Here is a 24,882-nt window from a genome sequence, read left to right on the forward strand (position 1 = left end):
TGAAGTGCGGTGAGACAGATGCACAGATGAGAGCTCGGTGAGTTTCAGCTGGTGCTACAGGCCGAGCTCACCCGCCGCCCTCCAATACCAAAACCTCACCAAACGTGGGCAGGATCACTGGTTTCTGAGCGCATTTTATTGGATGGGATTAATTACGAAGTATGGGACCTCTCCCCTTCTGGGGGACTTCAGAAGATTTATAGGAATTCAACAGGACTGTATGGGTGAGCATCTTGAGTTTAAGAGTAGCTTTCATTTCTTGACCTGAAGACAGACTGCTCGGAGCCCAGGCTGTCTGGAACAGCTAGACATGGTGGATGGCTCTGGAAGGACGCTTGCTCTGGAGTTGCCCAGGTACTTGGGACTCTGAGTCAGTCCCTGAGCACTTCACATCAGAAGGGTTCAAGTGCTCGGTCCCCCAAATGCTTGCAGAATTCAGGCCAAACACCAAAGCCGGACCAGCAATTGGTGAAGATCATGTGTGACGGAACTTGGCCGAGAGGCAGGACCGAGGGCCGGAAGAAAAGGGTGGGTCTCTGGCTGGGGGAAAGAGGGAGCCCAGGGTTTTAAAGAGCTGGCAGCATGTTGTGTTCCTATCCCACTGACGCGGCCTCCAAGGTTACCCTGGGCATGCCTGTGTGCCTGGCGTTCACTCCTCCCCCGCGGTCCACGGCCCTCTCTTCCCTCCTTCAGACTGGATCCACAGCTCACCTTTGTTTCAAGGGGTTCTCTGGTTCCTCCCTATGGAAAAGGTGTTTCACCTGGGAGTTTATTAGAAATGCAGAATCTCAGCCCCCCCTCCTCCCAAGACCTGCTGAATCAGAATCTGCATTTTAACAAGATCCCCAGGCGATACATCAGACATGGAAGGAGGAGAGGCACGGCTCCCGTTTTCTCCTGGGTGGCCTCAAAGTGCCCGGGGCAGAGTCTTGGGACCTCGCGGGAGTGCCAGACGCACTTGTACACTCATAATTGTTTTGTGGCCACTGGAGATGGGGGAGCCTGAGGAAGTGGAACCCACTCCAGTACACTCCCCCGGGCTTTTTTGCGTCCTAGGGAGGTTTGAAGGCCCCTGTGGGCAGGGCATTTTATTTATTTAATTTTTTTTTTTAAAGATTTTATTTATTTATTTGAGAGAGAGAGAATGAGACAGAGAGCACGAGAGGGAAGAGGGCAGAGGGAGAGGCAGACCCCCCGCTGAGCAGGGAGCCCGATGTGGGACTTGATCCCGGGACTCCAGGATCATGACCTGAGCGAAGGCAGTCGCTTAACGAACTGAGCCACCCAGGCGCCCCGGGCAGGGCATTTTAAAGTGCCGCGTGGACAAGGGGTGCCACGGAAACCCGCTCTCCATCATGATTTGGAGAGAAGGAACCGTAAGGGGTGAGTCTGCATTCCCTGCATCTTACCTTATTCAGCTTTTCAGGACTGAAAGCCGAAGTCAGGACACTTCTGACCTCTTCCCATCTTCTGTCACGTAAAAACAGGATGCTGTCCATTACTGGTTTGGACTCCAAACCTGACACCTGAGAGAAACAAGCAGAAGATTAGGACACGAGGGAGGCAAAGCCACCTTGGTGACAATACGGGTCTATGACAAACACTCTGGTTAAAGTCCACCAATGACCCCCAAACTAGGAGAATTCTCTCCCAAGGATATGGAGGAAGCATGTAAAGGCTCACAGATAATGGTCCAAAGATTCATGGGTGAGGGCCCGGGGGTAGGCTCTGCTGACCCACTTCTACCCTCTTACATTGCGGTCCTCACCATACAAGTGACTCAGGACTCTATGGGTCCTGCCGCCCCGGCGGAGCGAGAGTTCCCTGAGGACCACACAGAAGGCTTCTTGGAGTTGGGCTTGTCTTTCCTGGCATTGAGGTTCATGTCTGAACTTGGTGGCAAGAGATTTTTTGTGGCTGGATTGGTTACGTTGGGCCGGGAGATGACAGACTCGTGTCTCTGGCTCTTTGGGGACACGGGTGTGGAGGGGGAGAGAACATGGGGAGTGTGGAGGGAGGGACAGGGAAAAGCAAGAGAATCTTTCAGAAGTACGTCTCAACAGAGCTGCTTCGAAGAGGACTCCTTCACTGTGTTTCTGGGTTCTTCTATTCAATCATTTTTCTCATTCAGCAAACATTTGTTGGGTCTCATATGTGCAAGGAGTTGGCTACACAGTGTCGAATAAAGAAGGCGTTGCAGTGGCCTTCAAGGAGCTGACAGTCTCTTGGGGATGCAGACAGGAAGCCCCTACACTAACAAATATGCGTGTTATGAGAGAGAAATAGAGCCAGGTGAGAGAATGATAGGCTTAACTGGCCAGGAAGGTGGCTCTGAGGGGAGCTGTTCAAACTGAGTCTGAAAGCCCGCAAAACACTCCTCACCCTTCTTCCCAGGCCATTCTGTTCCATTTTGAAACCAGCTACTCCTACCGGGTCATCCAAACTGGGGTCCTGCAAGCTGGTCGGAGTGCCCCCAGACCCAGGGCGCCAGGGTACAGGAAGGCAGGGGGATTGGAAGACCAAGCACTCTCTGGCACCTTGTTTGATGGACACTTTCACTATTTCTTTTCACTGTTTTTGAGTTGAAATATGAAGCCAGCCATCATAATTCAAAAGCCTGGTAAAAACTCGTGTTTAGAGGAAAATTATAATTTTCTGATAAAATATGAACATTCAAAATAAGCTATAAAACGTAACTGCAAAGTATCTAGGGGGAATTTAATTATATAGTAGAAGGAAGCTGCTGAGATATTTTTCTGCAGAGAAATCCCTCTCCCTATTTAGAATGAAATTCTTGAGGAGTGCCGTGGTCACTATACAGAATTGTACTTTTATGGAATTTTGGGAACATGACCCATTTGTTTGGGTTCCAGAGTCAAAGGAGGAAATGGTACATTATGTAAATTTGCATATTGGCAAACACCCAGTCCTGGGCCACGCTACATGTAATAAAGCATTTCAGTGCAAGGAGAGCTGGGTGGTGGTTTATGGGGTTCTGATGGAACAGAATATATTAGAGGTAAGAGTCACGGTTGATTGGATCTTGCATCTGTCCTTCAGACCTAAGGATTGGATCCATGAGATTTTTTGAATCTTGCACCCAGAGGACAGATCTAATCTTCCACATAATACGTCAGCGTTGTCCTCAAATATCTTCCTCATCAGCCTGCCATACCAACACTCTCCTCTCAGCCTACAGCTGCCATTAGAATTCTCCATTTCGTGATGGGAAATTTCAGGGCATTGGTTAGAGTCCTGTTTTCGTTTCTAGAGATGACACTGTGAGAGGGAGAGCAGCTGATCGGTCCCTTCAGAAGAGTGGTGGGGTGATGACGGGACAGTTTGACAGATTTTGGAATGTGTAGCTGGAAAGAGAAGACTTGTTAGATCAGAGAGTGGTACTTAGGATGCACTGAAAACTTACTGAATGCATATTATGTGGAAGAGGAAATTTAGGTTGTTTCAGTGACCCTGAGGGGTAGAAGTGGGTTCCGTTGTGGAAGCTATGGGGAAAATTCCAGCTCATCTAAAGGAGAACCTCTGAGCAGTCAAAAGCCAGAATTGTTCCAAGATAAAATAACCTGCTTTGAGTGATGAGCCCCTGTCACTGGTGACTGTAATCCATTTTGGGGAAATTCGACACAAGAGGCTTGAGCTTCCAGGGGGGATTGGTCTAAATGACCCGTAAGGACTCTTCCAGCCCTGAGGCTTCATCTCCAGGGGAACACTACAGGCTTGTCTGCACATATATATACTTTTCAATTGTGGCAAAATACACACAATGTAAAACTTACCATCATAACCGTCTCTAAGCGTACAGTTCTGTAGCATTAAGTATATTCATACTATGCAACCATCTCCACCATCTGTCCACAGAACGCTTTTCATCTTGCACAACTGAAATTCTGTGCCTATCGAACACTAACTCCCTTGTCCCCTCCCCCAGCCCTGTTTCTGCATAATAATTGGCTCCATTTACTGAGTGACGCCTCCAGAGCTCAGCCCTCCAGAGGGCTCTCTCCTGAGGTCCGAGACTGGGAGTATTGAGACAGGAAGGAAGATCCAGAGAAACAGGGCTTTCTAGACTCCTGTCCGCCCAGCCCTGTCGCCTGAGTCTCAGCGCAGGTGCCTCCAATCACTCTGCAGCCAGGGGGTTTCCAGACTGCAGGCCATAACCAGCCATGAAATCAAGGTAGTGGATGGCAAACAGCATTTTAGAAAAGAAAAGCTAAGGGAAACAGGGAATAGAACAGTGTAGAAGATACTCTGAGGAGCATTTCAAAGTACGAATAAGTATTTTGTTTTCAAGATAGGGGTGTGTGTGTGTGTTTGTGTGTGTGTGTGTGTAAGAGAGAGCATGTGAGAGTGTATGTGTGTGGGAGAGTGTGTGGGTGTGTATTCTGTGTCATAATGTGAAATGTGTTTTTACACAGTCAAAAAATTTCCAAAAGCCTACTCTAACCTAAACCCCCAAACTGGGAGCGTTCCCCCCTCCCTCGACTAAAATCCTGCCCATTGCGGAGTTACCAAGCTGTGACCATTTATTGAGCACTACTATGGGCCAGGTTCTACGTCAGCACCGAAACTATCAAGACAAAGAATGGAATCCTTGCCCTCAAAGGAGCTCACAGTTGACTTGGAGGGTGGGAATGGGGTGGTTTACAACCAGTATATGTTGATCTTACCGCTAACAAAGTGCTTTTCACATCATTTCCTTAATCTTGGGGTGATTCTCCAGGAATTACGAAAACACTGCTTTGGCAAGCCGCAATAGTTCAATAGTGGCCTTGTGGCCAAGTTCCCCTGGGACTGCTGAATGCGTTTGTCTTTTCCATTAAGATCTCTTAAAATGGAGTCTAGCTTCTTATTAGGCCCGCCAAGCATAAGCTTTAAACTTTGAAGAACCACATCATCCGGAGGAACGAGTTATTAAAGCAAACCAACACCTCGGCATTCTGTGTTCCCAGGAAGAGAGCACCATGCATGGGGGGTTGAGCGTGGGCCAGACCCGTGGCCTGAGAGAGCCACACGAGAACCACCAACTCTTTCTGGAAATTGCTGCGAAATGCAAAATGCATGCAGTGCATGTTTTTGCTATCACTGACCAGGTGTGTCATGATGAAAAATGTGTAAGAGGCCTAATAGAATATGAAGCTGGAGCCCTCCCCGCCCCCCCAAAAAAAGGTTTCTTGTGTCCTGGCACCTGCAAGAACGTTGACTTAAGATGTGTATGATCTCTATGATGCCTTGGCAGGGCAGTCAGCAATCCTCCAACAGCCACACAGGGCTGCAGGCAATCTACAGAGGGAGGTGCTTCTGAAGACTTCAAGATGCTGTTACAGATCTCCGGTCATGAGGCCAGTGTTGCCAACCCGTTCAGTGTAAAGTATGTCAGGTACGCTGCAAAAATATGAATATCAAAGTGTGCCATGATCACAAGATGCTGGGCCTGCGGTTGCAAACTTTCCAATTCTCACACAACCTTGCCCAGATGAGGAAGCTCTATGGCACCACCTCTTTCTCTCCTCATCTGCGTCCGTGAAACCTCTTGCTCGGCCCCTTATTATATGACTCAACAAAAGCTCTAGAATTCTCTCACCTGGATAAGCCCAAATTCTATGAAAACATGTTATTTTCACCATATGACGACTGCTATCTGGCTGTGCAAAGATTTCAAACAAACAGCTTAGATTTGGTGCTTTGATGTAGAAAAAGTGTTCTGTCCCCACTGGGGAGTTTTTATCCATTCACTCTTGGCCAGTAGAAAATGATCCTAAGGGACACACTTTGGTCCCTCGCTCTGCCTTAGACTGGGACTGGTCTAGGGGGCTGGCTTAGGGGGCGCAACCCAGATCAGGCTCCATCTGCCAACTCGGCATCAGCTGCTGGAAGGAAGGGGACCTCTTTTAATTTGGACAAAGTCCTGATATGGGCGCTGGTGGCCCTGCCTGATATAGGGTTCCTAGAATTTTATCCACCAAAGAGGAGGAAACCACAGGCTTGGAACTGTGTTTCTGTGAGCCCTATACCCCACAGCGCGGGCTCCTCCTGACTGGGGGAGGGGTCCGGGGGGCTTGTGAAGTCTTCGGAGGAACACCTTCAAAAGCTCCCAGCAGTTTCTTGACAGAAACAGTGTTAAGGAGAGACAGGTATTCTGCATATGGCACCTGTCACGCTTGACTGGGAGAAGAAATTCTCCCAGTGGGCCCTGAGAGGGACCCTTGCATCTGAAGCTCAAAACGGCTCTCTGGGATGCTGGCGGGATGCCATGGTTTACCCACTGGCGCTGACTGCCCCCTGCACTGGGAGCCAAACACACCTGGTGGTTAGTTCTTCTGACGCTCATACTTGATGCAAGAGGAAAGAGGCTCAGAGAAGTTGAAGGACTGGTCCATGTCACTCAGCTAATAAAAGGCAGGAAATCCAGAATCTGATTTCATTTCTTTAAGCCATGTGCCTTTCACCATACCGCTGGGCCATGGCTTGTAGAAGGTGGGGGAGAATGGGAAGCAACTGGGTGTTATTGAGAGAGACTGGGGCAATGGAGGAGCACGAGGGTCAGGACTCACGGGCACGGTGACTTGACTTCATGAGATGTTCAGGAATACAACTACTGAGACACCAGAATTGCTTCTGTGGCTTATTGACTGTTCTCTCCCCCAAATTCTAGATATTAATCTCCTGTTTTACACACTTGTTTCTACTTCTGCCACCACAAAAGTTAAAGAAAGGAGGTATAAATACATGAACAAGATTTTACTTCGCCTTTTTTGAAAAATGTAAAGATGGCTTCCTGTCGAAGCAAGGGTCTAGTAAGACATGAAATACGAAATCATTTTCAGCAAGATTTTGAAGTTTTAAAAAGTTCTGCAAGGCACTGAGAGAAGAGCATTTGAGCATTGAAATCAATACCACTTAGCACTATCCCTACCTTCCTCAGGCTTCATGATGCACTCAGCACCTTTAAAAATGTTAGAGTTCACACTTACCAAGTTGAAAACACGAAGCTAAGTGTATTTCACAGATCAAATGCACTTCCCTGGGTCTGGCTTTTTCAGGACCAGCCACGTCCAGACCTGAGAAAAGCAGGTGAAAGGGGAGGCCTACAGGGGGTGGGCATCCCATTGTGGGTGTCACTTGGGAACTTCCCATGGGCAGCCCATCCCAGGATGAGATGCTCCCAGCTCAGGCTAGAGGGTTTCCGGTGCATAGCACAGTGTGTCATAGAAGTCAGGGCGTCCTGGCTCAAAATAGGGCTCAGGCAAATGAGATTGCACACATCTGTTTCTGGCTTTTGGCGGTCTGGGTTTTACGTATGAACTTCTGCCTTGCTCAGAGCTGTGGACCAATCATGTGCACTGACTCTTCTCAAGAAAGACAAAGCTACTAAGTGAAATAGGTTGGCCAGAGAAAGACAAATACCATATGATTTCACTCATATGTGGAATTTAAGAAACAAAATAAATGAACACAGGGAAAAGGAGAGAAAGAGACAAACCAAGAAACAGACTCAACTACAGAGACCAATCTGATGGTTATCAGAGGGGAGGCAGGTGGGGGATGGGGCGACAGGTGATGGGGAATTAAGGAGTGCACCTGTTGTGTTGTTGTGTGGTGCCTGGGTGGCTCAGTCGGTTGGGTGTTTGACTCTTGATTCAGTCTCAGGTCATGGTCTCGGGGGCGTGGGATTGAGCCCCGCGTTGGGCTCCGCACTCAGAGGGGAGTTTGCTTCTCTCCCTCTCCCTCTGTCCCTCCTCGCCCTCCCCACCACCACACACTCTCTCTAAAATAAATACATAAATCTTAAAAAAAAAAAAAAGACAAAACCATAAAAGGAGTGCACTGGTGATGAGCACTGGGTGTGGTACGGAAGCGTTGAACCACGAAATCGTACACCTGAAACTACTATTACACTGTGCGTCAACTACCTGGGATTTAAAACTTAAACCCACAAAGCTGAAAAGAGCGCTCAGGGTTTGACATTCTCACAACGTAAATCTTACTGCTCACATCTGAAAACCTGAATGTTTTCATTTACTGGACGTTTTATTTAAGGGAAAGGGAATCAGAAATTCTAGAGGAGCAAGTTTCCCAAAGCTGTCACCAGTCGGAGGTGTGGGGGGCCCATTTGACGGCAAACCCGCGGAGCGCCCCCCCACCCCAGCTCTGTGGATCCTGCAGGCAGGCCCCCAGGGCCCCAGCACAGCTGCCCGCTCCTCCTGGAGCCCTGGTCAGAGCTTTCCAAGCTGATGAGCTCTGTCAGGAGCCCACACGCTCCTGTTCTCTGGAACGGGGCACTGCAGCAGATGCTGGGGGTAACGAGGTTTTCAGTGACTCATTTGCCTCAGAACTTTCATAATCTTTGCCAGCAGCCAAAGCTTGTGGTTTCACAGGGAAACCAATGACGCCCACGTGCGCGTGGGCAGAGGCAGCAGCTGCGGCAACCCAGGCCCTTGGGTCTCCATGATTCTGGATAAAGCCATTCACCAAATCCATTACGTGGCTAGAGGTGCGACTCTCGTGAGGCAGTGGTGGGGCTGGACCTGTGCCTGGACGGGAGACCCCCCTCTTCCTGTGTTGCCCGTGAGGACCTGAGGGCTGGAACGCACACCCCACACACATACAACCACCACCACCTCTCACCTCTGCTCCACACGCAAGTGGCAGGACTGGGGGTGGGCAGGCCTGCGGCCTGACCCGCGCCCCATGCTGTCATTTTGGACCAGAACATAGAGCTCCTGGCAGCAGCTTAGTGATCGACCACACTGTCTCCATGCCCCCATCCAACTACACCACTCTAACACGAACCACAGACCGCTCTACCTCTTATCAACCTTCCCACAGCTTCCCCGACTCCAGGCCCTGAGGGGAGGCCAGGAATAAGAAGTCCCACTGCTGGTTCTGACCATTTCTGTGGAGTCACGTGAGCCCAGCTCCAGTTTCCACAGATACTTAAAAAAAAAAAAGGCTGCCCCATGGCTTCGTTGAGTACCCGATAGCAAAGGGGAGCTAGTTAAAAATATCTAAATAAAAACCCCCAGATCCTGAGGTGCTGGGACAACTGAGGTTCTAGAAATGCGAGAAGATTGATTTGGGTTTAACGGTGAGGTGTGGTTGCAGGCCCACGAAGGTACTTCAGGAAGTGCTGAGGGCTGTGATAGCGGCCCACGGAGCCCACGTGGAGAAGGGGCAGGACGCGGCCGGGACACCACGCGGAAGTGAGGGCCTCAAGGAAGGCGAGTGGGAAGGCAAGATACCAGAACTGCCACCCCGGGTCTGAGTCACAGTGTCTTCAGCCCAGGCTTCTCGAGGTGGAAAAAATATTTCACTCAACAAGTTTGAATTCAAATATTTGCTCCGTTCAGATGTGTGTCAGCGAGTTCCCTGTGGTGTCACTCCACCTCCGGCCGCTCGGCTCCGTCAGTCCCTCACGGGATGCTTACAGCTAAACAGCAAATTCTAGAGCCAAACCCAGCTTCCCCTATCACAGCCATTCTGCACCAGGCTGTTCTGGGACACGTGTAAGTCAAGCCTGGATTTGTGAGCAGAGATGGGCTCTCACAGTTGAAAAATGAAACCATGCGTTATTTAAGTTCCCTCTCACTTAATGTATCAGACTAATATGCTGAGGTATTTTCTGTGTCACAAGGGACCATTTGGTGGAAGCTTGCATGGAGTAAGCATTTAATGTTTACTGAATGAATGTATAATAAAGCTGAATTGCTGAACACTTAAGTAAACATGGCTTATTAGAGGGAAGGCAGCATGGTGTCAGTATGAAGAAAGCACGCCTCACTAATCTCCTTGAGTTCTTTGAGCAGATAAATAAGCATATGGATAAGAGGGAACCACAGAACCCGATTTAATTTGACTTTCAAAAACCTGTGAGAAAATCCCACTCTAAAGATGGTTTTTAAAAAATTGAGTCACTAAGGATTGTTTTGTCATGAATATGGAATTGGCTTAAAGACCATAAACAAAGCTAAAGATAAATGAATACATTCCCAGATGGAAAACTATAAACATTGGGGTTTCCTAGAGATCTCATCTTTGATGGGTCTTTTTACATGTTTGTGAATGATCTAGAAGAGGAAGTGTGGATCGAATCTCCAGGTTCAGGTAGCAGAGAATGGTTCTTCTGGGGAGGATGTTAAGTTGATGGAGATTCACTTCGGTGTGAACAAGAATATATTGGGTACTGAATAGTCATCGTGTGTTTGGGCCATGAGGTATTCAAAAGACATAGACTCTGAAGGAGCTAATAATCAAGTTAGCATGATAGCCACACCTTTGTTTAACTGTAAATAGCAGAAGGCACCATGGGGTCAGTGATGATGATGATGTCTCTGTACGTGACAAATGCCATGAGGGTTCAGACAAGGGGAAAGGTAAATGTGGATTGAAGTAGGGAAGGCTTCTTGGAGGAGGCAGCATTTGAGGAGAGCCTTGAGGAACAGCTAGGGTTGAACGGCTGTAGAAGAAGTGGAGGGCCTTGCTGTCGACAGCAGCTAATGCACGTGGAGTGCTTGTCTCGCCTGCATAGAAGGTGGGGCTTGTCTGAGTGATCTCATTTAGCCTCACAGCAACCCAGTGAGGTTGATCAGATGCTCCTTTTCCAAAGGAGGAATGAGAGGCTTCAAGAAGGTAAATGATCTACTCCAGCTCACATGGCTAGTAAACGTGAGACCCGCTGTTAGCTGCCTCCAGTTCAGCGAGCGTGGCAGGATGAGCAAAGGCACAGGGGCAGGACTCTCTAGAGCAGGTTAGAGAAAGAATGGAGGGGTCGGTCCACCTGGAGCGACAGCCCGTCTTGGGGGAGGGTGGAGCATATGTAATGATCTAAATGACAAAGGCCCTTCAGTCTCATCTGGGGAGCTTGAACTTTATCCCCAGGGCACTGTGTGGAGTGGAAGAAGGAAAACGGAACCATGTTCTGGGGATGGTAGTCTGGGAAGTAGCAAAAAGTTAATCTGGGGGATGGAAAAAGGACAGACAACTGGCTTGGAGGAGAAATTGGCTGAAGCTGAGGCAGCTTTATTTTGTGCTCCCTGCTTAAACCTGCATGCTGAGTGTATGCCTGCCCCCCAGCACATCACTTAGAGCACAGCCGTCTTCCAGGTCAGCTCTCGGGGTCTCGTGCCCTGGTGACATCCTGACGTCACACGGCTACCACGTCCCATGTCACTGCTGGGGGGCGGGGAGGGCTCAGGTGCCTTCGCCTGCTGGGACGCAGCTTGGGGGTCCGGGCCCTGTGATGCACTGGCTTCCCCCATTTCTTTAATTGACCTTCCTTACTGAGTCTGCCAGAGCTGCGTGCTACATCAGACTCCGTCCCTAAGATCCCGGCAGCACGTGAGAACTTCAGGGGACTCTGAATGGCAGAGAAGCAACATCACATTTGGGGAGGAACATCTAGAGGCAGCAGAGAAGTTAAGCTTCTGCAATTCCTTCAGCCACCCCGAGGTGACAGCATTAACAGGCCAGGCGGTCACCTCCTTCTAGTGGCCATGTGGTGTCTGGCATTGGGCCTGACACTCTGGGGACAGAAGATGAGCTCGTTTGGGGTGAGCAACCAACTACTCGTGAAACCTTGATGATCAGAAATGTCACCCGAGGCAGCTGTTAATAGTGGTGGCAGTAAGGACTTGAGTTGGGAGGTGGCACGGGAAACCCTGCTCTTCCTCCTGTTAGTCATGTGACCAGGGTTGTCACTTAACCCCTGAGTCTTAGTTTCCCTGTCCGGAAAATAGAGATTGTACCAATCTCCTAAGTTTTCATGAAATTTAATGAGAAAAAACCACTCTGGGTGGTTCAGCCAGCACGGAACCCAGGAGAGCTATGCTAATATCTTTAAGACTCAGCCCCAGAGATCTATCTAATAAGCCTTCCCCTGGTCCCATCCCAGATGGCACAGCGATTCCCACTACAGCACAAGTACCAGACCATATTGTACTGGTCTCTTTGCCCGTCTGCCACTGTCACTAGACTGCAAGCTCTTTCAGGGCAAGCCCACATCTTCTATCTCTTTAAAATCAGCACCTAGACAGTGCCTGGCATATGGTGGGTGTGCAAAAGTTTGCCAAATAACCAAGAAAAGTGAATATATTACCTACTATTCCCATAAGAATGGAAGTTGAGTTCAATTTGCTCCCCTCCCCCCCAAAAGTTGTGATTCTCTGAATTCTCATAAGCAAATGCTTATTAATTCACTTTAGAACCTTTCCAAGAATCAACATAAAGGTTATTGGTCTTCTCTGCTAGAATTCCAATCCTTCCCATCTCTGTAAAATAGGGACAACACTGACGTCTGCCTCTATCAGTCACCTCTTTCATTCTTTGGGAGTTCTTGTGAAAGATAGAAAGTAGGATATGTACTTTCTAAAAAAGATGGAATGTGCACGTTCTTTAGTGGATTGGATTGAACTGACATCGGGTAGCCCTCTTACAGCCTTCTCCTGCTACAAGAGGACGAATTTCCCCTGTAATGTTGCTTGTCTTCCCTTTCCAGCCTTAAGACTTTTATATGCTCTGGGAAAGATGTAAGCACAAGAGGCTTGAAATTTTGCCTTCCCTCTGATATTTATTAACCTTCCTCTGTCTTCTTCAGTCACTTGACCTGCACCCTCTGGATTCCTCTAGCTTTGAGCACAAGCTTTAAAAAAAACCCTTCTGGTTTTAGCACTTTTATTAGCCAGAACTTCTCTTGAGTTTTAGCTTTCTTGAAGTCTTTCTTAAATGCAAATGCCATTCTTTTCTACCAGTCCTGCATGTCTCTTTTGAAAACCTGAATTCATTGGAGAGGTGTTTTGAGTGGAACTGATCTAAACCTGGTAAGAGACCCAATCGTGTCCCTATTAGATGTGATGTGCAGTCTTTGAATCTTCAAAATGATTCCCCATTCATCCATACGCAGAGAGAAAACGACATACCATTCTGTTGGTAAAGTTATGGAAGTTCTCAACCAACACCTGCTCGATCATGTCTGGCTCAGAGATAACAATAAACATCCGGCGACCAAGATAGTACCTGGGGGGATAAGAAAATTACTTTAAAATGTGTTGTATTTATCTACCCATTTCTCCTTTCCAAAAAGAATTCACCGTGCTTAGAATGAAGGATAAAAGGCAAATAGGAAGTAAAGATGTGGAGAAGATGTAGAAATGTGTGTGCTAATCGTGAGGAATAGTATAGCTGTGATGATCTAGCATCAAGTTTCATTCCACAAACATTTCTGGAATCCTACCGTGCACCAGGCCTTGGAAATTCTGGGATAAATAAGACAGAGTCCCTGCCCCCAAGGAGCTCATGGCCTGATAGAAAAGATAGATCTGTAAATGTAAACACAATATTAAGGAATTCGTAAGATCCAGGAGTAAGTAAAAATGGCAGTGGTCAGCATTGTCCATATTGTCCAAAAATGGGGAGACAGGCATTCTAGCAAAAGGAAGCCAAAACTTTTATATGTTGATCCTTGGAGAAAGTCTAAAGTGAATTAATAGATGCTGTGCAAATTTAGCAAAAATCAAACCTGCTGGTGAAGGGCTGAACATCTGGTTGCCACACCTGTGCATGAAGAAGTTCAACAGATACTTCGGACATTAATGAAGAAATGGAGGAAAGGAGCAGCCGGTCAGCTGGTGGTAGTGAACTCTGAGTGGAGGCAGCACTTGAGTACATGTCTGGTTACATTTATCTAAGCACTGGGGGCACAAAAGCAAGTAAGACCCAGTCACAGTTTTCAAGGGTCACAGAGTCTGATGGGAGTGAAAGTTAGGTAATCAGCACCCAGTGTGGCATCTGACAAGCAGGGGTAACATTGGAGGCACACCCAACTTCCCAGAGGTGGTGCTTCTCCAACTGTGTTCCAAAAGATAAGCAGGAGTTAGTTCGGGAAAGTGGGTGGCAAAGGGGGTGAGGCTATACTAGGCAGAGGAATCTGTTTGTGCAACTGTCCGGGGACAAGTCTGCTTAGGGGAACTAGGAGTGCTTGGCTACATGAAGCAAACCCGAGTGGTGATGATGAATGGGTCCACTGCATAATGGCATGTCTTTAGTCTTTGAAAGTATACTTTCAGGATGTAATGTGATCACTGTCATATCCAGCTCAGAGCAGTAAGGAATAGATTTTAAAGGGTAAAGTCACAAGATATGAAAACAGCAAAGTTTACTCTTAATTCTTAGTTACGAAGAACTTTCCAAAACCTAAAAATGGCTTTAATTTTTTTTAACTCTTTTCTCACTGACTAGGGGAAAAATGAAAAAAAAAAAATGTGGCTGGCACATATTAGGCCCTCAGAAAATATTCACCTGAGTGATCATATTTTCCAAAATTGTGGGGGAAATCTTTGGGAAACAGGAATTCAACAGATGTGGTAGAAGGGAAGAAATGATACTAAGTAGTTTTTATTGTTTTTAATCAAGAAGACCACAAATGACTCAATATGGCAATAAACCAATCCTTTCATAAAATTTATGGGGTGTGTCAGGGAACTCTTGAGAATCTAGTGAAAGCTGCAGACATTCTCCTAAGAAACATGGACATTCACAGCATTTTTTATTTTTATTTTTATTTTTTATTTTTTTTTAAAGATTTTATTTATTTATCAGAGAGAGAGAGAGACAGAGGCAGGCAGAGGGAGAAGCAGGCTTCTTGCTCAGCAAGGGGCCTGATGCGGGACTCGATCCCAGGACCCTGGGATCATGACCTGAGCCGAAGGCAGTCGCTTAACCGACTGAGCCACTCAGGCGTCCCGATTCACAGCATTTTATATACAACTTGAGGGGTTCTTGGACCCCTGAAACCCACTCTAGAGCAAAGCTTCTCAAATATAAAATGTGCTTAAAAGCCACCTGGGTTTGAAGAACTAACTGCTGAAAATTTCTCCCATTTGACAAAAAACATAAAGTTACAGATTCAAGAAGCTGAGTGAATCCCCTATAGGAGGAACCCAAAGAAATCCACACCAAGACATATCATAATTAAACTTCTGAAAACCAAGAACAGAAAAAAATCTTGAAAGCATACAGGGAGAAGGGAGGGATTATTTATAGGGAACACTGATTCAAAAGACAGCAGATTTTTTATCAGAAACCATGGAGGCCAGAAGAAAGTGGCCTATTTCTCAAATGCTGAAAGAAGAGGACTATAAATCACAAGTCCTATACCGGGAGAAAATATATTTCAGGGAGGAAGAAGAAATAACAATTTTGTCAGATGAAGGAATACTAAGAGAATTTGTCACTAGCACATCTACCCTTAAAGAATGGCTAAAGGAAGTTCTCCAAACAGAAGGGAAATAATAACAGAAGAAAACTTAGAACTTCAGAAAGGAAAGAATACTATGGAATGCCTAAAAAGTAAAAGACTAGGCTTCTCATGAGTTTCTCAAATGATACTTGATGCTTGCAAAAATGATTACACCATCTGATGTGGGGTTCGGTATACTTAGAGATATACTTAGAGATAATGCTTAAGATAATTATAGTTAAGAAGTAAGGAGGATAAAGGGACCAAAATGGAAGTAAAGTTTCTTCACATCACTCAAAGGGGTAAAGCATCTATACCAGTAGACTGAAAAATTACATATGTATATTTATGCAACCACTAAGAACACTCTACAAAGTGATATACAAAAAAATTTTTAATGTCATAAAGGAATTCTAAAAAATGTTCAAGTAACCCAAAAGAAGGAAAGACAAGTGAAACAAGAAATAGAAGAAAACAAGTACATTACTCTGTTATAAATATCATAATTAGATAACAGTTTGGAATTTGTGGCTGTAGCTAACATAGTATTGGGACAGAAATTTATAGCATTAAGGGCTATCTTAGAAAAAAAGGAAAATCTTAAATGAATAAGTTCCTACTTCAAGCAACTAGAAAAAGAGCAAAAAACCTAAATCAAATGGAAGGAAGGAAATAATAAAAAAGAGCAGAAATGAATAAAACTGAAAACAGAAAAAAGAAAATTAATGAAAAAAATTGGCTCTTGGAAAAAATCAATAAAATTAGTAAACATCTAGCAAGATTGACAAAGATGAAGAGTCAAGACACAAATCTTGGAGTCAAGACAAGTCAAGTCAAGACACCAGTATCAGGAATGAAATGGGATATCACTATAGATTCTACAGCCATTAAAATAACAAGGGACTACTGTAATAACTTTACACTAATAAATTTGACAACTTAGAAGAAACGATCCATTTCCTCGAGAACCACAAACTACTAAAGCTCACCCAAGATGAAATAAACAATGTGAATAATCCCATAACCATAAAACAAATTGGATCCATAATTTTAAATTTCTTGAAAAAGACATCTCAACTCAGATGGTTTCAGTGGAGCATTCTACCAAACATTTAAAGAATAATTAATAATTTTACACACTCTCTTCCAGAAAATAAAAGAGGAACAATTCCCAACTCAATTTATGAAGCCAGTATTACACTGATACCAAAACCAGAAAAAGACAGTACAAAAAAAGAAAACTAGATCAGTATTTCTCATGAACTTGGATACAAAAATCTTCAACAAAATATCAATAAGTCAACGCCTGCAGTCTTTAGAAAGAATTCTACACCACAACCAAGTGGTATTTATTCTAGGTATACATGACTGGTTCAATATTTTTTTTTAAAGTTTTATTTATTTATTTATTTATTTATTTATTTATTTATTTAAGAGAGAGCGAGCATGAGTGGGGGGAGCGACAGAGAGAGAGGAAGAGAATCTCAAGCAGATTCCCCACTGAGTGTGGAGCCTGACACCAGGTTCCATCTCATGACCCTGAGATTATGACCTGAACCAAAATCAAGAGTCACATGCTTAATCGACTGAGCCACCCAGGTGCCCCAGGCTGGTTCAATATTTTTTTAAAAATCAATATGATCCACATATAAGTTGCATTAAAAACTTATGTGATCATTCAGTTGATGTAGAAAAGAGCATTTGACAAAATCCAGCACTCATTCATAATAAAAACTCTTATGAAGAGGGGAAATTCCTCAACTTTAAACTAAAAAGTATCTACAAGAAATCTACAAAAAAACCCCAGCTAACATCACACTTAATGGTGAAAGAGTGCTTTTTCCTAAGATTGGGAAAAGACAAGGACATCTACCCTCTCTACTGTTATTCAATGTAGTACTAGAACTTCTAGCAAGTGCAATAAGGCAAGAAAAATAAATAAAAAGCATATAGATTGAAAGGAATAAACAAAACTGTCCCTACTCTCAGATGACATCATTGTCCACATAGAAAATCCTATGGAATAAAAAAAAAAGATCCTGAACTAATAAGTGAATTCAGCAAGGTTGCAGTATTCAAGATCAACACGTACACACATTAAAATCAATAGTATTTCTGTATACCAATAATGAACATGTTGAATTCAAAATTAAAATACAATGCCATTTATAATGCAGAGGAAATAAAGAAGACCGAAATAAATAGATATAGCATGTTCATGGATTGGAAGACTCCACACTATAAAGATGTCAGTTCTTTCAAAATGGATCCATAGGTTCAGTGCAATTCCTATCAGAAGCACGGCAAACATTTTTGTAGGCATAGACAAGCTTATTCTAAAATTTATATGGAAAGGCAAAGGATTTAGAATAACTAAATCCATTTTGAAAAAAAAGGGTGAAGTGGGAGGAATCAGTCTACCAGATTCCAAGACTTGGCTACAGTAGCCAAGAATGTGTGATATTGGCAGAAAAATAGACACATAGATGAATGGAACAGAACAGAGAACCTAGAAATAAACCCGCACAATATCCTCAACTGATTTTTGACAAAGATACAAAAGCAACACAATGGAGGAAGGATAGCCTTTCAACAAGTGGTGCTGGAATACTTAGATATATATTGGCAAAAAACCAAACCTCACACCTACAAAAATCAACTCAAAATGGATCACAGAGTTAAATGTAAAACATTAAGCTGCTAGAAAAAAAAAAAGGGAAGAATCTTTGGGATCTAGGACTAGGCAGAGTTCATAGACTTAACAAATGTACAATCCATAAAAGACAAAAATCGATCAATTGCACCTCATCAAAATAAAAATTTTTGCTCTTTTAAAACCCTGTCAAGATGAAAAGACAATTGACAGTCTAGGAGAAAATATTTGCAAACCATATATCTGACAAAGGACTTCCATCTAGAGTATATGAAGAACTCATAAAACTCAATAGTTAAAAAAAAACCAATCCAATAAAAAATGGGCAGGGGTGCCTGCGTGGCTCAGTTGGTTAAGCGTCTGACTGTTGATTATAGCTCAGGTCATGATCTCAGAGTCAATGAGACTGAGCCTCACGTTGGGCTCCTCACTCAGCGGGGAATCTGCTTGGGATTCTCTCTCTCCCTCTCCCCCTCCCCTGCTTGTGCATGTTCTAAGTTAGTAAGTAAATAAATAAATAGAATCTTACCCCAAAATGGGCAAAAAGACAGGAAAAAATATTTCACCAAAGAGGATATACAGATGCCAAGGAAGCACATGAAAACAGGTTCAGCATCATTGGTCATTAGGGAAAGGCAAATCAAAACCACAATGAGACATCAGTATACATCTATCAGATTGGCTAAAATATAAAATAATAGTAACATCAAATGCTGATGAGCATGTGGAGAAACCAGATCATTCATGCATTGCTGGTGTGGATGTAAAATGGTACAGCCTCTTTGGAAAATAGTTTGGAAGTCTCTTTTTTTTTTATATATAAATATATATATATATTTTTATTTATTTGACACAGAGAGACACAGCGAGAGAGGGAACACAAGCAGGGGGAGTGGGAGAGGGAGGAGCAGGCTTCCCGTGGAGCAGGGAGCCCGATGTGGGGCTCGATCCCAGGATACTGGGATCATGACCTGAGCCAAAGGCAGACGCTTAATGACTGAGCCACCCAGGCGCCCCAGTTTGGAAGTTTCTTAAAAAAACTAAACATGCACTTACCATATGACCTGGCAATAGCATTGTTGGGAATTTATCCCAGATGAATGAAAATTTATGTTAACACTAAAACATGTCCATGAATGTTCATGTCAGCTTTTCTCATAATAGGCAAAAAACTGAAAACAACCCGAATGGTCTTCAACAGACGGAAGGTTAAACAAACAGTGGTATATCCATATAATGGAATACTATGCAGCAACAAAAACTCAAACTGTTGATATATGCAATGATTTGGATAGATCACAAGGGAATTATGGGAGTGAGAAAAGCCAATCTAGAGAGGTGACATGTGATTCTGTTTATATTACCTTTCTGAAATAACGAAATTGTAGAGAAGGAGAAGAAATTAGCAGTTGTCACAGGGGTAGGGATGGGAGTGGTGAGTGGACCGATGTGGCTCCAAAGGGTGGCACCAGGGAGCCTTGTCGTGATGGCACAGTTCTGTATCTTGGCTGTGGTCGTGGTTACATGTGTGATAAAATCACATACATCTACACACACACACACACGTGTGTGTAAACCTGATAAAATCTGAAGAATATTGTGGGTTATAGTAGTGTATCACACCAGTAAGTTTCCTGGTCTGATATTGTACTATAGCTGTGTGGGAGGCCATCTCTGGGGGAAACGGGGTAAAGGGTACACAGGACCTCTCTGTACCTTTTGTGCAGCTTCTATGAATCTAGAATTCTCTCAAAACAAATGTTTTAAGTCATCTGGGAGCTTAATGAGCTCTACAGTAATAGCTCTGCTCCTCACTAAGTCAGATCAAGTAGGCCTGGGAGGGACCAAGAATCTGCATTTTAACAGGCTCTCCAGATTCTGATGCCAGGAGACACAACCCCCACGCTCTGGGAAATGCTGTCTGAGAGAGTGATTTTCAGCCTCAATGGCTGGTCAGAACTATCTGTTAAGCGCTCAGAAAATAATGCCTGGCCCCACCCAGACCTGCCTGACCAGAGCCTCTGGGGTGGAACCTGGTCCCCTTTAATTTTAACAAGCTCCCAAGGGAGTCCTGATGTGACTGATGGTGACCAGGTTGGGGACCCACAAACCCCAAGTTAAAAATCCTGCTCTATATGTAACCAAAGTTCATACTCATTCTCATTTCCCTATATTCTTAGGCCTAAAACAAAAGCATTTACACTAGGGTGCACACATATTTTGGTAATATATTTGTACTGATTTAGTTATTACCAAAATAATTTTACATGTGATCTGGATTTTTCAAAAAAAACCCTCGAAAAACAAAATAATACTTCTACATTCAAATGGAAGTTGTCCTTCCAAGTGGGCACCTTGGGAGTCTTTGTGCTTTTTTTCTAGTAATATTGCTAATGCTAAAAACAATTTTGTCACAATTCCTTTAGAATTGCTTCAGAACTGGTTTATGAACCTCGTGAGAAAACTGGCCCCATTTTACATGTAAATTGTGTAATCTTATGAATTTATATTTACACGAATGCTCATCTGTAGTTTGAGGAGGTCCTGGAAAGATTTCGAATAGAGAAAAATGTAATGAAGATTGTTTTTCAGGCTTCCCTTTTGGGTGCCTGGGAGGGCTCCAGTGTTCCTGTCCGCCCAGCCCCGTGTCAGGAAGCACCCTCCCCCATTCCGTGCAGTACTGAGGAGCTGTTGATGATAACACCTTGTCATTCCACCCACCAAGTCCATCCCCAGCATCTGGTCATGGGGATGGACTCACCACCCAGGCGTGCCAGTCACAGTGTCTCATCTCCTTGGCAACAGTGACTGGTCCTGGGGTGGACACATGACCCAGTTAGGGCCAGTCAGAAACCTTCATTGGATATATACATGGAGACTGCAGGGAGAAAGCTTTGTCTTTCTCCTGGAGTTGCTAAACTGGGAATATATGAGTACGGGACTGTCGGCGGCCATCTTTCTACCACATGTAGGAACTGCCTGCAGAAGGAGCTAATTGGGACAAGCAGAGATTTCAGACAAACGGGGTGTCAAGGAAGTACAAATCTGTTGGGGCTCTGCCTGTTGGTGTCCTTCCCGGGTCCTCCCCACTTCAGTTATAGCTTGTGTGCTTCAGGTCATTTGAGTTGGGTTTCTATCCCTTGTAAATCAGAAGTCCTAACCAATATGGTGCACCCTTTCCTCCTCAACTTTGTGAATGCCTGATGCCCTTCCGCCTCTCCAAATATACTTCCCTAAGGGGTCTGATCTCAGTTTTGTACATCAGTGTGAAGTTATGGGGGCATCTCACTGCTTCCTGAGATGGGGTGGCATACTGCCAAGTAATATGCACTAGAGCCCGGGACGTTGTATCTGGGATCAGCCAGCGTTGCAACTCGCTCAGACAACCACGGCAGGCAAACTCTGTAAAGCCCAATTCTGGGCTCCAGCTTCCTCGCCTCTGAAATATGGAAGCAAAACATGACAATCTCTGCAGTCTGGTGTGCCTCTGAATCCTCTAATTCCTATGAATTAAAAAGGAAATTACATCATGGTCTTTGAATTTTAAGTCTCCTTTCTATAGGGTGTGAAGGAACCTCCTAGATCAGTGAAATGAGCCAGTGAAGTGTTCAACTGGGTTGAGGACCGTCCTCAGACCCTTTGAGTGAACCACAGCTGTCCCCATTTACTATGTGCTTACCACCTGCCAGGCCTTGTTCTAAGTGCGCTGCCCGTATGATCTCGTTTCATCGTCTTGGGACATGGATGCGGTAGTTACTATACCCACTTTTCAGAATAGGACACTGAGGCTGAGAGAAAGAAGTTGCCCGAGGACGCGCTTCTCCCAGGCTGCCTGGTCTATGGAGCGGCTCAGCGTTGAGCAGGTGCACGAGCGGAAGCCACCAGGCCACCAGCTGCGCCGACGGGGTCTTTTCAAGGAGGGAACTCAGACTAGCTTCCTGTTTCACGGGCCAGACCCCCACCCCCACCCGCCACCCAATTACAAAGGTAAGTTCTTGCTTCATCTTTTGGTAAAAGTTCTTAGCCACTTATGTTCATTTATATTTATTTATGCACATAAGAATCTGCTTATTGAACTCCAGAGCAACTGGTTGAAGAGAAAATTTAGGCCAATCAGTGAGGTATTGTGCAAACAAGAAAACCCACTTGTTTGTTTAATTAGCAGGTTTTCTTTTTCTTTTTTAACTGACCAGTCCGTTCAATCAAGATAGTTGGTAACTGCCTTCTGGGCACCGAGGCTGGGTAACCTGCCGCTATTAGCCTGTGGGCTGCCTGGCCCTGTTCCAGAAGGCCTGCACCTGTCAGGGGCGGCCAGGCTCTCCAGGCTGTTCATTAGAGGCGCCTACAGGACCCGACACGGGAGGATGGCCAGGTGACATAACCGAATGGAAAAGCATGTTGTAAACTAGTACGTAGAGTTGTGTAAATAAATAATAGCCCATCTGACTCTTCATCAGTTCACTCAACAAGCATTTACAGAGCACATACTCTGTGTCAGGTACTATGCTGGGCATGCTAATAACATCCCTGGAAAAAGTCTAGAAGAAGCTATACTAGCCAACAGTGCTGGTATCCGGAGCAGGAAATGATGGGCGACTTGGACTTGTCACGTTGTGTTTATTTCTTTACTGTCCCAGTATTTTATAATGACTACATGTGACTTTCCTAATAAGAAAAAGACAAAAGGGGGGAAAGAAAGAATTTCTCACCAGATTGGCCCCGCGGTGTCTTTCAAGAGTCAGGGTGGGGCTTGGGGGTTGGCAGTGGCGTACCTGCCGGGACTTGGGTTCAAGGCCCTGCCCTGTGATTTCACAGCTGTGTCACCTTGGGCAAACCACAGCCTTCCCGAGCCAGCTTCTTTAATCAAAGAGGCCGGCTCGGAGGGTCGGATGAAACACATGAAACTGTTGTGCCCACAGTAAAGTTTTAGGTAAGCACTGGTCATCATCACCTCTCCATCAGAAGTGTGAGCCACATCCCCCCCCGCCACGTGCCCCAGCAGGTGCACGAGCAGAAGCTGCTAGAGCCACTTTGTAGGGGGTGAAGAGGCTGGGTGAGGGGTGCCCCTGCGGGAGCAGGTGATATGCTGGTCCCCCACCCCACCGCCAGCATCTGCAGAAGGAATCTAGATGCTCGTCCAGAGACTCCTGGTTTCCAAGTAGAGTCTGAAGACTGGATGGGGGTCTTCAGCTTTTCTGGCAGCTGCTAAGCATTAAGCATCTGATAAATCCTTGCCTCGGTGACCGTGTGATTTCCCGGGGGGTGGAGGATGCCGAAGGCTAACTACTGGCTTGGCCTTAAGCCTAACCTCTGGCCCACCCTGTAGATGTGCAAGTGGTAGGACGCTCAGGTTGGGGGGTGGGGAAGAGCCTGAAGGAGGTCATTGTGGTGAGAGTCTAGGACTCTCACCTTCCAGAACGTTCTGAGAAAAGCCAAGTAGAAGTCCAGTGCCAGTTGTGCTAGGGCATTTGGTTTTCTGGGCTGGGCAGCTGTCATGGCACTGGGAGAAAGAATGACCCTAGGAGGCCCGGAGGTCTGTCCCAGCTCGGCTCACTGGGGCATCTTGCTATCCAATCTGTCATGAGAGCCCCGGAAGCTTGAGTTAGCAGAGAGGCAGAGCAGACTCAAGCTGCCAGGGACACTTTTCTAGAGGAGCAGTGACCGAGTCACATGCCCGGGGGCTGATCCTGACCTCACAGCCCTACGGAGCCTGACGGACCAAACCGGCCCCTCTTGGCGGGGCCTGGGGCCTGCTCAGTCTCTTCCTCCTGCCTTCTCCCTCCTGGTAGAGTCTCTGGCCTCTCACTTCCTGGCTGGACTTTGGATCTCCCATTCAGAGATGTATGTCTCCATCATTCTGGCTTGTCTTCCCAACCTGCTGCTTGTCTATACATGGGTCCCGACTCAGTTATCCGCCTAGGACTTTGTAAAATGCAAACCTGATGGCACCACTCCTTTATTTAAAACCCTTCAAAGGTTGGTCACCCTCAAGGCCTTTGGCAGTCTTCAGCATGGACTGCAGCATCCCTCACAACCTGGCCCCTGCCTTGATCTTCAGCCTCATCCTTCCCTATTCCCCATCACCCCAAGAGCCAGGACTGATGATCACGCTGACTCACTGAAACCTTCCATCAGCCCTCACCTCCACACCTTTGCACAGGCTGTACCCCCAGCTCTCCTGGAACAGCATCCCTCCTTCTCGTTTTCCTGCCTGGTTAACTGCCAGTCATTCTCCACTAACTATAGTTAGATGTGTGCTTGGCTGTCTTTCCATTTCATTGTGAGTACTTTAAACCAAGGAGCCTTATTTTATTTATCTTTGCCTTTAGCACTGACTACAGTTGTGGGCATGCAGTAGGAGTTCCATAATGTTAATGGAGCATGTGTATTCCAGTCCCAACCTCTATGGCTCCTGGGTAGGGGCCCCATCTCTCACGAGGACCACCGCAGTAGCCCCTAATGGGCTCTGCCTCCAAACCAACTCCTCCCTCAAGACCAAATCTACCTTTGAAAACAGAAGCTGATTATGTCATCCCATGCCTGAGAAGCCTGTAATGGCTCTCCGTTGTTTGAAGTAATAGGTCCAGCCTCTTGGCCCTCAGGAGGAGCCCTGCAGGAACCCATAACCTCTCTCCCTACCCGATTCCTCTTCCACCAAAGTTCCCAAACTTTCTCAATTCATGGCACCCTTAGTGACTCAGTAGCTTTTCAGAGGCCCCCAAGGCCAAAGGAAGTACCCAGCAGTCTCATTTTTAAGCACATAAGTCCAAACAACTCAATAATTATTCGTGTTCTAACAACTTAGTGGACATTGGAAAAAGGAATACACATAAATTGAAAGTACTTCTCACAGTGTCCAACAGATGTCACTGTGTTCCCCGTGAATATTTAAAATATCCCAGGAAGCCCCTGCAAATTCACCGTGGCACCCTGGGTTGCCTTAGTACACAGTTTGGGAACCCACAGCCACATACAGTTGCTG

The 24,882-nt window shown here is 45.7% G+C and overlaps 1 protein-coding gene across 2 annotated transcripts in view; it reads right to left on the minus strand.

The window, feature by feature from the left end:
* The window catches only part of TBXAS1 (thromboxane A synthase 1), a 160,538-nt gene that overhangs the window by 67,569 nt on the left and 68,087 nt on the right, over nucleotides 1-24,882 (minus strand). For both annotated transcript variants that reach the window (XM_081800000.1, XM_081800001.1), the window contains exons 5-6: nucleotides 12,930-13,026; nucleotides 1,410-1,526 (exon numbers count right to left, since the gene is read on the minus strand). In XM_081800000.1, the coding sequence (XP_081656126.1) occupies nucleotides 1,410-1,526; nucleotides 12,930-13,026 (214 nt within the window). The remainder of the gene's footprint in view (nucleotides 1-1,409; nucleotides 1,527-12,929; nucleotides 13,027-24,882) is intronic.

The sequence above is a fragment of the Leptonychotes weddellii genome, chromosome 12 (genome assembly GCF_054177405.1).
Source record: "Leptonychotes weddellii isolate Sample4059 chromosome 12, ASM5417740v2, whole genome shotgun sequence".
NCBI classification, from domain to species: Eukaryota; Metazoa; Chordata; class Mammalia; order Carnivora; family Phocidae; genus Leptonychotes; species Leptonychotes weddellii.